This window comes from Musa acuminata, chromosome BXJ3-5 (assembly GCF_036884655.1).
Source record: "Musa acuminata AAA Group cultivar baxijiao chromosome BXJ3-5, Cavendish_Baxijiao_AAA, whole genome shotgun sequence".
In the NCBI taxonomy this organism is placed as follows: domain Eukaryota; kingdom Viridiplantae; phylum Streptophyta; class Magnoliopsida; order Zingiberales; family Musaceae; genus Musa; species Musa acuminata.
In genome coordinates this window covers 766,118-782,260 of record NC_088353.1, presented here as the reverse complement: position 1 = coordinate 782,260, position 16,143 = coordinate 766,118, and the positions used below count along the sequence as shown (strand labels likewise).

At 41.5% G+C, this 16,143-nt stretch overlaps 4 protein-coding genes across 7 annotated transcripts; 2 read left to right on the top strand and 2 right to left on the bottom strand.

The window, feature by feature from the left end:
- The first annotated feature begins 2,056 nt into the window (after positions 1-2,056).
- Positions 2,057-4,773, top strand: LOC135638960 (ATG8-interacting protein 2-like). Its single transcript, XM_065152586.1, has 2 exons — positions 2,057-2,893; positions 4,416-4,773. The coding sequence occupies exons 1-2, from the start codon at positions 2,099-2,101 to the stop codon at positions 4,545-4,547; spliced, it is 927 nt and encodes a 308-aa protein (XP_065008658.1). The 5' UTR covers positions 2,057-2,098; the 3' UTR covers positions 4,548-4,773.
- Positions 4,774-5,839: 1,066 nt separating this feature from the next.
- Positions 5,840-10,148, bottom strand: LOC135638909 (glycosyltransferase BC10-like). 3 transcript variants are annotated; one of them, XM_065152478.1, is made up of 4 exons: positions 9,364-9,922; positions 9,154-9,270; positions 8,492-9,063; positions 5,840-6,924 (listed from the first exon to the last, which is right to left on the bottom strand). In XM_065152478.1, exons 3-4 carry the CDS (start codon positions 9,011-9,013, stop codon positions 6,283-6,285), a joined length of 1,164 nt encoding a protein of 387 aa, XP_065008550.1. In that variant the 5' UTR covers positions 9,014-9,063; positions 9,154-9,270; positions 9,364-9,922; the 3' UTR covers positions 5,840-6,282. The 3 variants fall into 3 exon arrangements, with proteins under 3 accessions (XP_065008550.1, XP_065008552.1, XP_065008549.1); XM_065152480.1 differs by lacking the exons at positions 9,154-9,270; positions 9,364-9,922 and adding an exon at positions 10,011-10,148; XM_065152477.1 differs by lacking the exon at positions 9,154-9,270 and having other exon boundaries at positions 9,364-9,920.
- LOC135638911 (F-box protein At5g49610-like) lies at positions 9,954-11,487 on the bottom strand. Of its 2 annotated transcripts, XM_065152485.1 has the most exons (2): positions 10,904-11,487; positions 9,954-10,836 (listed from the first exon to the last, which is right to left on the bottom strand). In XM_065152485.1, the coding sequence occupies exons 1-2, from the start codon at positions 11,006-11,008 to the stop codon at positions 10,018-10,020; spliced, it is 924 nt and encodes a 307-aa protein (XP_065008557.1). In that variant the 5' UTR covers positions 11,009-11,487; the 3' UTR covers positions 9,954-10,017. The 2 variants fall into 2 exon arrangements, with proteins under 2 accessions (XP_065008557.1, XP_065008556.1); XM_065152484.1 differs by having other exon boundaries at positions 9,954-11,467.
- Positions 11,488-11,862: 375 nt separating this feature from the next.
- Positions 11,863-16,100, top strand: LOC135638912 (uncharacterized). The gene is made up of 4 exons (XM_065152486.1): positions 11,863-12,017; positions 14,418-14,629; positions 15,455-15,641; positions 15,687-16,100. The coding sequence occupies exons 1-4, from the start codon at positions 11,984-11,986 to the stop codon at positions 15,818-15,820; spliced, it is 567 nt and encodes a 188-aa protein (XP_065008558.1). The 5' UTR covers positions 11,863-11,983; the 3' UTR covers positions 15,821-16,100.
- Positions 16,101-16,143: the final 43 nt, after the last annotated feature.

Below are 16,143 nucleotides of genomic sequence, written 5' to 3'. Positions count from 1 at the left end.
GATTCTAGGCTTATCCATGCAATTTTATGCTTATGTCCATGGAGTAGTGATCTAATGCATCTATGCAATTTCCTAGCTTTAATTTGGTCATCTAGTAATTTAGCACTTGCAAGTCAAGTAGTTGATGATTTCGGATTGATGGATTATATTCATTCATATGTTTTTTTATTTTTTATTTCAGTTGGTAATTTTGTTGGATCCACTTGTCAAAGTTAAAATTTGGTATAGCAAGAATCTGTGTGTCAACTGCCATCCTTGGTTTCAATGGATAGTTGCTAACCTTCTGTAAACAACAACAAAAATGAAAGAAAAGCATCTTTGTGGTGGTTGCCAACCCGACTCTCAACCATTTGTTTTCGCCTCCCACAAAACACTTGAAACTTGTGTGCTATAAATCTGGCGACTGGTTAATATCTTTAGTACCCTGCCAAACACCCTGAACTTGTGTGCTATGAAGGTATATGAGTGGCCCACTGATATGGAAATTGTGTGTCGCTTTGTCTCTAGATTATGTGGACCTTTAGAGGTTTTAATGGCCCAATTTGGAATTGTCATACCAATCATGCTGCTCCGATGTTTTCAATGCTTGAGACTGAAAGCTGTGGGCAAGTTGGCAACTTTAATAAGATCAATGTGGAGATGAATGTGAAAGCTAAACGATGGGCACAATACTTGTTCTATCTATTTTTGAGTCTTCTGATTCTGACCTTAAACGTTTCCCACACACACACTAGTGTCTATTTAGGTTACAGGTACTGATTGTTCTGAAGTTTCTGTTTGAGAATGTTGTAAATATTTAATATTTTTAATTCCATCTCAGTTTTCATAATTAATTTCGAGATATATATATATATATATATATATATATAATATTTGAAAGAAATAAATATTCGATACAACTTCTGGTTATGTTAGACATGTTCTACCACAGACGTACCTTGACTAGGACCCACCTGCGACTGGAACGCCCCCTCTGACAGCAAGGTAGGTATGTCGATGAGTGCGCGGTTCACCGGCTCCTGTACCTTTTTTAGACTGGGGCATCGCTGCCTTTGACCGCACGTCGGGTAGACGAGCGGCTAAAGAAATAAATATTTGTAATTACACATATACGAAGAGTGTTAATAGATGGAAGACAAAACGATTTTTAACCGATGCGTCGAACACCCGCCGCCGTACCTGCGTTGTGTGTGGGACCCACCTGTGACGGCATCCCTATCTGATGGCAAGGCGTGTTGGCAAACCGTGATGACGGGTGAAAAGGAATCGGTGCGTGGTGCGCCAGCTGATGTTGGTGTAGGTGTTTTTAGAATGGGACCCACATGCAACGACATCGCTACCTCTGACCGCAAACCCGGCGGTCGAGTGGGTAAACGAAATTACTATTATTATTATTATTTGAACAGAGTTAATAGTTGAAAGACATGATTTTTTACACCCGTTCTTCGTGCACCCGCTCACGTACCTGCCTTGCGATTGGGACCCACCTTCGACGTCATCGCCATATTCCGTGACCCATTGACGACCACAGGAACGTTCGCCTCTTTCCAACTGACAACGGCGAGCATCCAACTGCCTAAAATATACGCGCGCGCGTACGCTATCACGCCTCCTCCTACTTTGCTTCGACACTGCTTCCAATATTCTTGTCCTCATCAATAGTCTGTATATGTATTTGATGTGAGATGATCTCAGCAGCGGATTCCATCCACTCTTTGGTTGCGGCTGGGCTTCCTGCAACTCGCATCCCAACCATTCATTTCACGGAGCGTCGCTCATCGTCGGTGATGGCTTCGACCGTGTGTTTTGTGGGTAGAAATAAACAGAATCGGATCCTTCCCTGACAGAAACACACGGAATATTAAACAGTCCTGGTGCCGTCCGTTTTCATCGAGAGTCGTGCACATCCCTGATGGACGGTTCACCTGCGCAGGTCGGCATCAGTTACGACTCTCACGGACATTCGTATCGAAATCGAAGATTTTTTTATGTTTATTTAATTTTATTATTATTATTATTATTATTGTTATTTACCTGATTCCCAATATTAAGCGTGGATGCCCAACAAAGAGATGGCGTCCATGGCTTCCCTGCCCTGATGCCGGATCCCTCTGCCACTCCCTCTCCACGCCCCGTGGTCGGGTCCGCTGCGATGGAAGGGCACGAGTACTATCACGATTGGGAGATCCTTGTCGGCCCAGAGATCGCCGGAGAGGATTTGAAGCTCTTGGAAGCGTCGGATGATGGCTCCATGGACGGCGGCATCAAATCCGACTACTTCGCGCTCGATGCCCGCACGCCGCACCACGAGGTGGAGCAACAGGTTGATTCGGATAACCCTAGTTGGGTTGATCCGGAATCGGACTCCGGGTTCCTCGACCGGCCCAAGGGGGAGGTAGGCTTCCCCGGAGTCGAGTTCCCGATCAAGGATTTAGGTGAGTTCTGGTCCGATGCGACGTCGGACGAGCAAAGATCGCATCTTGGTAGCGAAAAGGAGGGACTTGGTGACGACGGAGGTTTAGAGTTCGGAGAGAGGGCTGAGGGAGACGTGGTGGGCGAGAAAGAAGTGGGTCTGGAGGACACCTGGGAGATCGAAGGGAGAGAGACGGGATGCGAGAAGCCTGGCGAAGAGGGTTGTGGTGAACAAGGGAAGATGACGGATGATGGGAACATTGGGTCGGATAACGTGTTGGCTAGTGGGGAAGAGAAGAGAAGGGTGGTTTGGTGGAAGCTCCCCTTTGAGCTCCTAAAATTCTGTGCTTTCAGGGCGAAGCCAGTTTGGTCCATCTCTATCGTTGCCGCGATATTGGGGTTTTTGATGTTAAGGAAGAGGTTTTATAGGATTAGACAAAAGCCTACAAGTATTCCTTTGAATCTTTGCCTGGATGAGAAGGTAGAATTCTGCTATCTGTTTCCTTGCTTAATTAATGACTATATGTTCATCCATTTATTTCCAATATGTTCCTTGGTTAATTAGTTTCATTGTTCTCCATGAATAGTAGGTTTTAGTGAAGTGAAACACTGGGACTTGGAACAATTTCTGCTGGACCTGCACTTACAGATAGTGCAATAGCATGTAGATATGCCCGTTCGAGTCTTATTTATCATTTAGCATATAAAATTGTGTGCTTTGCTGAATGATGCAATCTAGATCTCTTTGCATATATGTGAGCCATCCTAGTCACTTGAATTAATTTTGGCTTTATATATTTTTATGTTAAGATCCCAACGAGTTAATGATGTTTGTCCATTATCTTCATTTTAGAGTCTGCCTGTGTTTCAGTCGCTTGAACATTTTATACTTGTTAGGAGTGCTTTAACAAGGATCTTAACCTAGATATGCTTCAAAACTATAGACTGTATATTTCCAAGGTTGTCATGTTTTTCAAGTTTCATAAGTAGCAATGTATTGCTTGTTTTGGTGTCATGCTGAAGATTTGATTTTTTTTTTTTTTTTTGTCCTACATATTTTGTTGCCAAAATATGCTTACAAGCATATCTTGTAATGGAGGCTTGATGCCTGTAAGTTCAGTCCTATTCTGCGTGAGATGTTTTATGTAGTATATGGACCTACTACCCTGCAAATTGTATGTTCTTTTTGTTAGCAATGTTGCAGAGCCATACAGATTCTTGTCCTATTTGTGAAACAGTTGTTTGTGTCAGCTGAAATTGCATATCAATACTCAATCCATGTGTGTACCAATGTTCTGTGACAACTCGCAGAAATCCTTCAACTTAAAATTGCATATCAAGACTCAACCAATGTGTGCGCCAATGTTCTGTGACTACAGAAATCCATCAACTTAAAGTGATTTAACCTTGCAATGCTTATGAATTGTTAAGTTTCCTTGTCATAGAGCATTTTAGCTTGTAAATTAACCTAAATATATGACCGCCATCTGGCTATTAGTTCCTGAAGAAAAGGTTGTTACTTTATGGTCAGCTGCATGCATCTTTTCTTGTCACTGAGCTCTGTACAAGACTATGACATTCGAATCAAGGCAACCATTTCTCAATAATTACCACACAATTATTCATAAAGAATTTGTGTAAGTTGTGATTGCATTATCTGCATCTAACTCTGGTCCGATTAATTCTAATTTAATCTTTGTCAATAAGTGCAACATCTATATAGTATATAAAGAAATTTTAAGATGGTTTTGGAATGTCGAAGCACAACCTGTTAATGGACCAGTATAGATTCATATTTCAGGTGCCATGGAGATGATGACCAAAGGAGAATTTGATCAAAGGTTTCTGATATGGCATTCTCCTCGAAACTGCCGCATTTTCTAATCCTCTGATGCTACTTCTCTACTTCTGTGGCACATATAATCTCAATATATGCCAGCTATACTGTTAGTTGGAATATCAAAGATTCTCTTTCTCATGTGGTTCAATAATGTGTTCTGCAGAAGGCATCCCAGTTGAAGATTCATGCAGCCCGTCTCAACAAAGCTTTCACGGTCGTAAGGCGTGTTCCCATCATAAGAGCTTCGCTACCTGCTGCCGGCGTGACCCGGCGGTCCATGGTCGGCCTTCAATGATATGAATGCAGATGGAAACGATTCACTAGTACTGAAAACATATGCTTCTCCAAAAACTCATGTTTTCATGCTCTGTAATTAAATTTCAAATGGTGCATCTTCTTCACTGTCTAAGCTTCGTTCGTATGGGTCAAGTCATCAATGCTCTCCATGAACTGTAACTCTGTAAACATGGAAAAATGCTGTTTATCATTACATACTTGGTCGACTAACACATTCGCGTGAAGATGAGATTGTGTATCATTAGGACATTGTCTTTTGAGATTATATCAGACAGGGATGAAGTTCGCTAATGAGCGGGTATCGATCTGAGCATATTGATGCTCGATTAAAACTACATTGGTAGCGGAAGTTTCATGCATTGGATACGTGCATAGTGACGAGAAGCATGATGCTATACACCCATATTGCTGCTGTGGTTTGGTTTGGGAATATGTTCTCTAAAAGGCATATATTGATGCCCAATTAAAACTAATTATGAGAAGCATGACACTAAATTTGAAATGTCATAGGAAGGGCGAGAAGGATGGATGCTTGTTGGTTTTGTTTAGTTTCTTTTCCATATAATATTAGTTCACTAGTCTCATGTGTGATTAAACACTGAGTTGTCGGATTCTTACAATTAGTTCTTGACGATTTAGATATATATAGCCCACTAATTTGATAGGTTTTGAATCATATGGTATAGTTAATACCTCCATAACTTATATGCCCGCGCAGGTTCGAATCCTGCCGACCACGTAGTAATATTTTATGTTAATTTTTTTTTTCTTTCATGTTAATTTTATTGGATATCCAATAATAATAATAATAATAATTACATTTGGATGGCCATTGATAAAGTCAAATATGACTCTATTGATCCGTAGCTCTGAAATATCCATTTTGCATTTCTATGATTTTTTAGTATGATAAATAAAGCTACAAGTTCAGATCCTTTCTCCTAAATTAATTAGACGGATGCGAGCACTCAGGATTGGTTTAAACTAAAGTACGAACGATGTCTCCCTATTCAAACTGTGATGACTCTCTCCCTATCTGAAATGGTTGAAGGTTTAGGTTATGTTTTACATGGTGATACTTTTTTATATGATTGCAAATGAATGGATAATAAGAGCACCGTAATTAATTAAAGATGACCGACAAACTAGAATAAACAATTGGTGGGTTTGGGTTTTCATTGAATGTATGCAGACTTACCGAGGTTGTTTGATACGTAACCCATCTTTCAACATATAATTTGAACTTCCAAAATGAATTTGTTCGTCAAGCACTATAATCGCTGCAAATCATAGAGTTTGAATCCCACTTGCACTTATAATGAAGTGTGTAATGAGTTGACACTAACAACTCCGTGTATAAACAAATCGACTAAAATCTTCCATACAAAACCTTGAATGGCACTGCAGGTCCCTTTGGTTATCTTTATGCAAGTAAGTAAGAGAGTTGGAAGAATGATCATCTTGGTCTGCAAACCTTCTACCAGTAATAGCCTTCCATCCTCGGAGACAAATCGCCTTGAAGTAACACAGATCATCTCCAGAGATTGAGGGGTGGTTGGGGGGAGACCGCAACGTAGGAGGAACAACTGAATAAAGATCTTCTATAAGCAATTCTTAGAACCAACAGCCAGTAAAGCTCTTCCATGAGCCACCTCGATCCCAGCCCTTGGAGGAGAAGTTGCCTTGGAGTAACACTGATCACTTCTACAGATTGCGGAGTAGATGGCATGACTTCAGAATCCCATAACTGTTGATGAAACGTTGAGCAAGGGGGCCAAGGCACTCGGAGCAAACTTCCTTGCAAAGAGGAAGCAAACAGACGTCGACCTTGAGTTGTACATGCAGGAGGTACCATTGTTTCTGATTGATTGGATGAACTCCGCGGTGATGTTTGCAGCACCATACCGTGCCGGATGAGATCCTCCCCTGGACCAATCAACCCAAGTCACACTCCGGTTCGCATTCAGAGACCCATGGAACATGTTCAGATAAGTTGGAATATAGTGCTCGTCGGGGTAGCAGGAAGGCTTGCAGTACTTCCTGAAAAGGGAGTAGTATGTGTGCTCTGCAACTATATCGATGGCCAATCCACGGTTGAGCTCGAACCACTCTGAACCTTTCCTCCACTGGGACAGCTTGATCTTGGGACTCATGCGCCAGTTATAGCGGCCGCGGGCCTGTTGTATGTCTTTGTCGTAGGAGTCAACAAAGCTGTGGGCAGAATTCACGAGGTATTCATAGACGGTAGGGAAACTATATACTGGAATGCAACTCTCAGAGAGCAAAACAAAGCGCTCGTTGGAGAAATCCAACAAGGCATTCGCCAGGAGTCGCTTCTCAGCATCTAAAAGTGTTATTGATCCCCATGAGACCTCCTGCAAGCATATGAGAAAGGGCAAGGACATTAGATGCAATTGCATGCAGAATTGTTTTAATTAAATGCCAACTTCTTATTTACTTCTTTTTTGCTTTGCTATCAAGTGGTTAAGTTTTCCTAAAGAGACAAGGATTTTTCACCATATAAGCAGATCGCTGTTTGCAACAAAAACTCATCTCAATTTATGATTACCTATCAAACATGCTGTTCTAAGGTTACTTATCTTCCAAAGTAGAAAACTTCCCCAGAATCCCGCATATCAAGTGTTAGATAAATAATTTAAATTTAATTGGAAATGTGAGTCTTTGATAAAGAGATAGTCTTGAGGATAGTTTGAGATGATAGGATGTTTGGTTTGAGATTAGATATCGTTTGCGTAATCGAAGAGTCCATTAAGACTCTTAGTTTGACTCCTAAAGGAATAGGGGGCAATATTTATGCATTGCGCATAAATCAAGAGAGAAAGAATAAACTACCTTACAGCTCCTTCTCTACCTTATCCCTCTTCTTCTATCCTCTTGTTTAGTTTAGTCTACGAATGGTTGATGATTTTCCCAACACGATATCCAAGCCAATGTTAAAATATAAAAACGAGCTAGTAAACAAAATTAGACAAAAAAAAAAAAGAAGAGCTTGATATTGGCCGCAATTAAATGACAATAGTAATAGGTCTAATCATGATTTGACCTATCCTTGCGAATAAGGGGGAAATGTTAAAAGAATGTTTATGTGTGAGCAATGAACATTGAAAGAGGGCTGAAAAATAATCCCACATTGGTAAGAACAAATGGAATTCGGACTGATCTTTTCCCGGAGTAGAACATGAACCTAAAAGAATTGAAAAGGCCCATTCAGAAACAAGAAAATTACATCGTGATTTGAATGTCGATGAAAAAATACATCAATGAGAGAGATTTGTTCAATTTCAATAAGTTCAGTAAATTCTTTTTTTATAGGTAAGGAAGCCAAAACTCATCTCATGTCTTTTAAATAATGGAAGCTTTATTAGAAAAACAAAAACCTATTACAGAAAAAAAAAAAAGAACTGGAATCGACACATTGATTCTTTTTTCGCAATTTTTTGAACTGTATGCATCCAAAGGTGCACGTATAGTTCCTAAAGGAACCAATTTTGTCCTAATCAACCTGACTTCATCGAGAAAGATTACATTATTTAGGTCAAGAGGTTAATAACGAGATCTCAAATCAAATTGTTGGTCTCATGGTATGTCTCAGTATAGAAGATAATAAGGGGGAAATGTTAAAAGAATATTTATGTGTGAACAATGAACATTGAAAGAGGGCTGAAAAATAATCCTACATTGGTAAGAAATTGAGAGAGTCGGACACATACTGAATTAGACCGACAACTTAGCAAACTTAAGCCAACAGAGTGACTGGTTTGACTCAGACACATCAACGACATGAAGACGATGGTATGATACTGAGTAAAGCCACTAGTGAACCTAGAATTAGATTAGCCGCAACTTCACTGAGATGATATGATAATGCTATCTAATGAAGAAGGATTGGGTAAGAATGAGCTGTGCGTCTAAAGATCTAACCTGGCCCGGGATCTGCCTGCCATAGAAAACAGAAGTCTCAGGGACACTGAGCTTGTAATCTGGAAGCGTGTGCACGTAAATGGAGTACAGCCCTCTGTGGCCTTTGAAAAACCTGTCCCATAGCGGCACAAAAGGCAGAGGTCCCTTCGTCATGAACAAGAATGCCACCTTCGGCACCCTCTCAAACGGATACTCCGCCATTATTGGCACCACCGTCGCCCTCCAGAAGAGCTCGTCGTCACTCATGCCATGCATCGAACAGGTTGGCTGCACGAACCTCTTGATGCTCAAACTCTCTTTGTCGCAGTTCCCCGCGTACGTTGCCCTCGGGAAGAAGAGCTCGGTCCGCGAGTTGTAGTGCCGAGTGTAGTGTGCTGATACCGACAAGCCCAGCACGACGCCGGCCATGAACACGACTAGAAACGTCACGAGCTTCACCAGCCATCTGATCGACTGGTCCTTCCTCGGCGTCGTGGGGAAGTAATCCACCTCCTCTTGATCTGCCTGAGGCCTCGGTTTCATCTCATCCCACGTCTTTCTTCTCCCTTTCTCTCACTATAATTGGAGACTCCCTATCAGAAAAATGTGATCTTGATCAAACAAACTGCTTCGAGAAGAAATCGGAAACTCCAAACAAGACAGAAATCCAAATCGGAGCCTACAGAAATCATCCCCATATTTCCGGACCACTCCAAACCAGAAAAAAGCTCAGATTTTGCACCAAATCCGACACGAAGCAAATCTCACTCCTCCAGCAAAGCAAAAAAATTTACATGGATCTGAAGAAAGGGGAACAGATAAAGGAGGGAAAATCCGAACCAAAGCGCTGAAAAGTGGGGATTAAATCACGGAAAAAACGAAAAAGAGTTCACCTTGGGAGCAACAGAAACTATCTTCCCAGCAGCAAATCTTGCCTTTGCCCCGAAGCTGTCAGATCGATCCAACGCAACAGATTCATGGGTCAGAGGACGCACTAGGAACTAATAATGGGGAGAGAGAGGCGGAGTTAGTGGACTCGGGTCTCTGGCAATCGCCTCCGTTTCGCTACCCGAGTCGGTCAATGAGAGAAAAGGAGGGCCGAGTCGAAACGGTCGTCGCGGGACACGAATAAAAAACGCGACCGGGACTTCCTACGGGGCCCGCTCGACGCTCTTTTCCTCTCCTCTCATTTGTGGGACCCATTAACATGTGAGGTGGGTGTGGATGGTGAACTAACACGAAACGTAATGTCGGACGGATTCCTCTCTAAAGGAAGCGAACGTTTGCCTTCCATCGGTTTCCTGATCGCCATCTGTCGGTTTCGGCTTATCTGCAAGTCTCTTTGCAATAGCCTCCGTGTCGAACGCATCACTACCGTTTACCCATATCTTAACGGCCACGAAGTAAGTTGGTAACGCCTCTCATGCCCTTAGATTTTTCGAAACTCTCCTACCAATGTGACATTAGATATGACCTTAATCAGTACAAGTAATCGGAGAATGCGACGTATGAAATTAAACAACAGGCTATTGTCACGTACACTTGTATCACGCACAGTGGCTGCTGCCTTGTACGTCCGCTAAGCAATTCGACATGTAGCAGGAGAAGGGGAACAACCAGATCTGGAAGAAATGAGCTCTCCCCATCTCCTTCCCAAGCTCATACGCCTCCTCCACCGAACCCTCGTTCACATCATAACCCACCATCTTCCCCCTCAGCCACAGGTAAACCACCTCCCTATGCGGATGGAACGCCATGAACTTGCACTGCAGTGGCAGACAAGGAAAAGAAGTGGAGCGACGGTGACTCCGTTCCACCATCCGTGGAATGCTGATAACACCTCTTACCACCCACGTACCTCCATTCGAGTCTCTAAGCTTCCATATCTTTAGCTGATCTCCGTCCCTGTGGGTGTAGCAAAGACAACCACCGGATTTACCGATACGTGCTTCGTGCTTGATCGGTTCCGGCAGCTCGATCTTAGAGCAGGTATCGAAGCTGGTGACGTCGATGCCGACGACGTAGTTTGGATGAGCGAGGATGTAGAGGGTGGTATCGAAGAAGCACATGGTGGTGGACATGGCGTCGGAATGGATCCCCCAGTGCACCTGGTGCTCGACCCAGTTCCCGGTGTCCGACGCGAATACCTCCAGCTCCGCCCCCTGCTCTACCCAGCCGGTGAAGGAGACGACCTTGAATTCGGAGGAGTTGCAGGGATCGAACGCCATGATCGAGCGCTGGCTTCTCTTGGATGGCTTGGGGAGCTCCCTCCACCGTCTTGTAGCTGGGCTGAGGACATGGAACGCGGAGAGGAGGCTCGAGTAGCAAAGGAGCAACCCGTTGCAGACGTCGACGATGGTCGAGCTCTGATGGAAGGGGAAGAAGGTAAGACTGCAGCCGCCGAGACCGCCGTCCGAGGACGTGCATGCGTACCTCGGCTCCTCCATCAGGTCGGGCTCCAATGTGTAGAAGATGGCGGACGTGATCAGGGGGAGTTTTCGCCGGAGGTAGTCGTCGTTGGAGATGAGTCTGCACCATGCTTTGCAGACGCACGTGAACCTGAACAAGGACTTCAAGGGGAGCCTCGTCAGGATCTCCACCAACAACTCATCGTCCATGATGGCTCGATCACTTGCAGCAGACGAACACCACCACGTCTTATAGAGTTGAAGTCACTGGAATCTTGAAGCAGGAAACACCACAACGAAGAAGAAGAAGAAGAAGAAGAAGAAGATTCGACGATAAGGTAGGATAGAAAGTCTGGTTGTTATTGGGATAAGATGAAGGGGTTGACGGAGTAGGGTCTGATGATCGTGGCTTGCACGCATGCATTTGGAAGACTTCACGGCAACAGCGGCGGGAGGAGGCACAGCCACCCACCATAAAACTAATCTGTGCAGCCACAGAGCCGAAATGGTCAATTCCATCTTCTCTGCGCAGCAACCCCTTGCGTGTGGGTATGCAAAACACAAGCTCGTGGTGGGAAAGCTTGGCTCTGCGTCAGAACAGCTGTTATTTATTATTATTATTATTATTATTATTATTATTATTATTATTATTATTATTGTTATCATTGTGGAGAAGATTATATATAACGTAACTGAGGGCGGTGTGTGATCCCACCCTTGCGACACGTGTAATAGTCGACATCACTAATCTCTTCCGTATCCGGGTCGGACTCTTCTCGTTTAGCCTAACGGAGGAAGAAAACGGAGTTCGACGAGTCTTTGGAAGCCCGAACAAACTTATACATGTAGAGCCGCATGGTACACTCTAAACCACTGCTTTGAAAATTGCACGACACTGCATCGGACGGTTAATATTGACACGCATAATGGTTTCTATACGGACGTAAGCGCAGCTTGAGGCTCCCCTATAAAAGGCCGAACGGCTCCGTCAAGGGTTTCTCGTGCTCGCCGTCTGTTCTTCTTCCTACCCTCATTTCATCGATCTGAAGGCGGCGATCGAGGCCGCGCCTCAAGAAATCCATCGATCCTTCCTTTGTGCGAGAACATGTCGCGAGATCCGGCTAAAACGGTGTACATAGGTTCGATCTTTTCCGATCCCCCCCTGTTTTCTTTCTTGAATTCCTGGTTTCTGCGTTTGACGTTGAAGATCTGGCGATTAAGTGTGAAAGTTACCGATTCCATGTTATTTAATTTTCGGATCCCAATTAAGATTGCGCTTGTGATTTATGAGTTCTTTGCTTGAATCTTTGATCTCTGTAGAGGCTGAAAGTTTTTCTAGGTGATTCTGGTATTTTTTTTGGCCAATCAGGTCATGGTAGATAGGATTTGAAGATGTATGGCTGAAGAGTCTTATGTTATCGTCGTCGTCGTCGTCTTCTTCTAGATCTGTTTGTCTATTTTGTTTAGATCTGTTTCAGGGTCTATTCTCGGTATAATGGTCTTTCTTGTATGCTTTTAGGGTTTCTTTTTTCTTGATGTGGCTCCATAGTGTTTAAGGTTTGGATTATCAATCTTAGATTTCGCTGTGTGATCCATGAGCTCTTTGCATACAATTTTAATCGCTGTGAAGGCTGTTAGGTATTCTAGGCGATTCCGGTATTTATCGGCGAGTGAGGTCGTGGTATCTAGGATCTGAAGGTTTGTAGCTGCAGTCTTTGGTTGTCGTCATCTGGGGTGGAACTATCAGGAGGTGGTTGTTTATTTTGTTTCGATCTGTTTCAGGGTCTACGCTCCTTATTATGGACTTTCTAGTATGCTATCAAGGTTTCTTTCTTCTTGATGTATTTCCATGTTATTCCAGTTTTAGATCCCCAATTATGGATTTCGCTCTGATCTTTGAGTTCTTTGAATGAAATCTTAATCGCTGTAGATGTTGTTAGTTTTTTTAGCGTATTTTTGTGTTTGTTTCCGAATCAGATCATGCTAGATAGCATCTTAGGTTTTTTTTAACTGCAGGGTGTTTTGTTGTCATAGTTTAGATCCGTTTCAGGGTCTAAGCTCCGAATGATGGTCTTTATTTTAAGGTATTAGGGTTTTTATTTCTTGATGTGATTGTAGCCAATATGTAAATTAATATTCTAGTAACATATACTGATAACTTGTGTTGGAAGGAATCTCCTATACACGGTAGTGGAACGAAGCCCTATTTGTCATCCTTGCTGCTGATATTACTGATCTGTCAGTTATTTAGGGTCTGTCTGCATATTAATTTATCAATTTTTGCCTTTTTAAGTTGTCGACAATTACAAGGTTTGCCTTGTTAGAAGAAAATTTAATTTGGTACAGCTTCCTTTAGTTTCTTTCCAAGTCATTCTAGGGGTTTGTCAATAATCCTTTTAGGGTATATAGGATTCAATGGATTCTACTGTTGTATTTCATTGTTTATTTGATGAGAATTATTCAAATTGATTGTTTAGTTTGTTCAGATCTGTTTCTGGTTCTGTAGTATGAGCTTCATTATTTGTATATATTTTCCATGAGGATTTTACTATTTTTTTATTTGGTTGTAGTCTGTGCATAAATTATGCTTACAATTTCATGCCCTACTATGCAGTAGGGAAATGTTAGTTTCATTGGTATCATTTGGCATATAAGACACTGTTTATACAGTTCCTTTTTTTTTAGAGTGATATTTGGTAATTGCCAATTGATTTTCTTGAAAATCATGCTCTTAATTTGCAAGCTTAGTTATTTCAGTTAGTTTGTGTGGTATTCTACTGGCGAGAAATATTGGTTCGTACTTGTTCCTTCTGATGGTCGTCAAATTGCATTCGTGTTCATTTTCAGTTAGCAAATCACTGATTTCTATCCTGGTGTTTGTACTCTTTTGGTGTTTTCAGGCTTTTCTTGATGGTTCTTAAGCATTTTTGGGTTGACTATTTTTCTTCTTCGCACATGTAGATTATACCATTTTTAGTGGCCACGTAAGGTATTTTGATGAATATCATTATATTTTTTGTTGGCTAACTGTTATTATTTGATCCTTCTAAGTAAGCATACTTTATGAACAGTGTAATGTTCCATCATTTTTGGCCCAACATCTTCTAAGTGGGGCCCCTTCTGGTAGCTCTTTCTTTATTGCACCTGCTATGCCTTTTACTTATTTTGATCATAGATTTTAGATGAGTACATTTTTTTCAAAATCTAAAATTAAACGCTACATATATTATTTATTTTAAATTATTATTTTATAGTGCATAGGAGTATGAGCGTGATCATTTTGATAGGTTTTATTTACTTTGATTATGTGATTCTTTCTTTTGTTACTTTATGCAACGTGCAAGTATTGAGCTGCTTTTCTTCCCTTTTGTACTGGTTTATTTGTTTTTTATATTTCAGCTTTTAATTTCTTTCTTTGGTTTTTCTTTGATCCTTTCATTTAATAACCTTTTTATTGATTTGTGAAGATTTACTATATTATCTACATTCTTATAGTTTTGGACAGCCATTTTATTTTGTGATTCCTATTGTTTCAATAGGTAATTTGGATGAAAAGGTGAGCGAGCGAGTCTTGTATGAGATACTGATTCAGGTAGGTCGTGTAGTGGACCTGTATATTCCTCGGGATAAGGAAACTAATCGCCACAAGGGATATGCTTTTGCGGAATATGAATCTGAGGAGATTGCAGACTATGCTGTTAGACTCTTTTCTGGCCTTGTTCGTCTCCATAATAAAACACTTAAATTTGCGGTGCGTTGTCTTTTCTTACCTTGGTTTTATCTCATGACATACTTATTTTATGCACCTCAGAAACTTAAAGGAGGATACATGGCTATAATTGATATAAACATATTTTGGGATCCATGTTTAAAACTTGTTATATAATGTTCTTGGAAGATTTATTAGGAAAAAAATACCATAATTAAGGAATAAGGTAGAACTACTTTGGGTCTCTCTTATTACCAAGTAATTTCCAGACCGGCTTGTTAATGTCAGTTACCTTATTGGTGCTAGCATAGATATGTCTCTTGGTCAAACTAACACAAGTTCTTCATCAATCATTGGTTGATGGAGAAGCTAGATTATCTGGTTATTTGAGTTGAAACTTTGCATCAGTGTGCAAAGGCGAAGTCATGTTCTATTGGAAGAGTCTGATATCATAGTGATTACATGCATTAAATTAGTTTCTGGGAATGCACAAGTGGTTATGGATAAATACCCGGCATGTATCTTCTTAGAGTGCAGTTTTACTTGGTCTCTACATATCGAACAGATATCTGGGCAAGAAAAATCCTCTCAGAACACCAGAAAACAAATGGCACCTAAGCCAAATTCGCCACCCTATATGGAAGACAAGAAGTTAAACTGTCCGGTATATTGAACTTCTGACAATTTCCTTTGAGTTCCATAAAAATTGGATCAATATAGCAAAGTCATGATCTGTTAGTTGATCTGATCTCAGACTGAGTAGGTACATTAAATTAGCTCCTGGTACTGCACAACTACTTCTCAATAATTACCAGTCACATATCTTGCATGAAGTGTAGTTTTACTTAATCTCTACATATTGAACAGATATCTGGGCAAGATAAATCCTCTCAGAACAACAGAACACCAAAGACACCTAAGCCAAATTCTCCACCTATACTGAAGCCAACTTCGGTACATACACGAGAAATAGGTGCCTCCCGAGAGTATTCACAGTCACTAGTTTATTACAGGGTTTCAGGCAGTGTACATTCTTCTCCCATTTACCCTGAAGGTAAATTTTGATTGGGTTCATTCTTGTTTTGGCAACTTCTTTCAGCAACATCTAATGGCTTAGTAAGCCAAGGTATCGGCAGTGGCAACTATGAATATACAAGGCGTGTATTTGGGGCTATGTTGAACAATGTTAATCGATGGGGTGGGACACATCCAATCGTGTATCCATCCTACTAATCTTTCTTGTTTTTATTTGGTCGTATTTTCTTGTTATCAGATAACAAGTAGTGACTCCTCTAGATGTAGCTTTCTACAGATTCTCCTTCGTGCTCTCATAATTAAACTGTCCTTGTTGGTTACCTGTGGACATGCACTCACTTGCAGTTCACAAGTATCATCATGGTTGTTGTCAGCTTTGATCTAATGTGACTGCAGGAGGACATGACTGTTTCTTGTAAAGTGCTTTGGTCGACCAAATGTGGAAATATAAGATAGTAGTGTGTTTCATGATTTGTAACTCTGGTTTCTCTGGCTGGTCCTTTTTTTTTGTTCGCATGCAA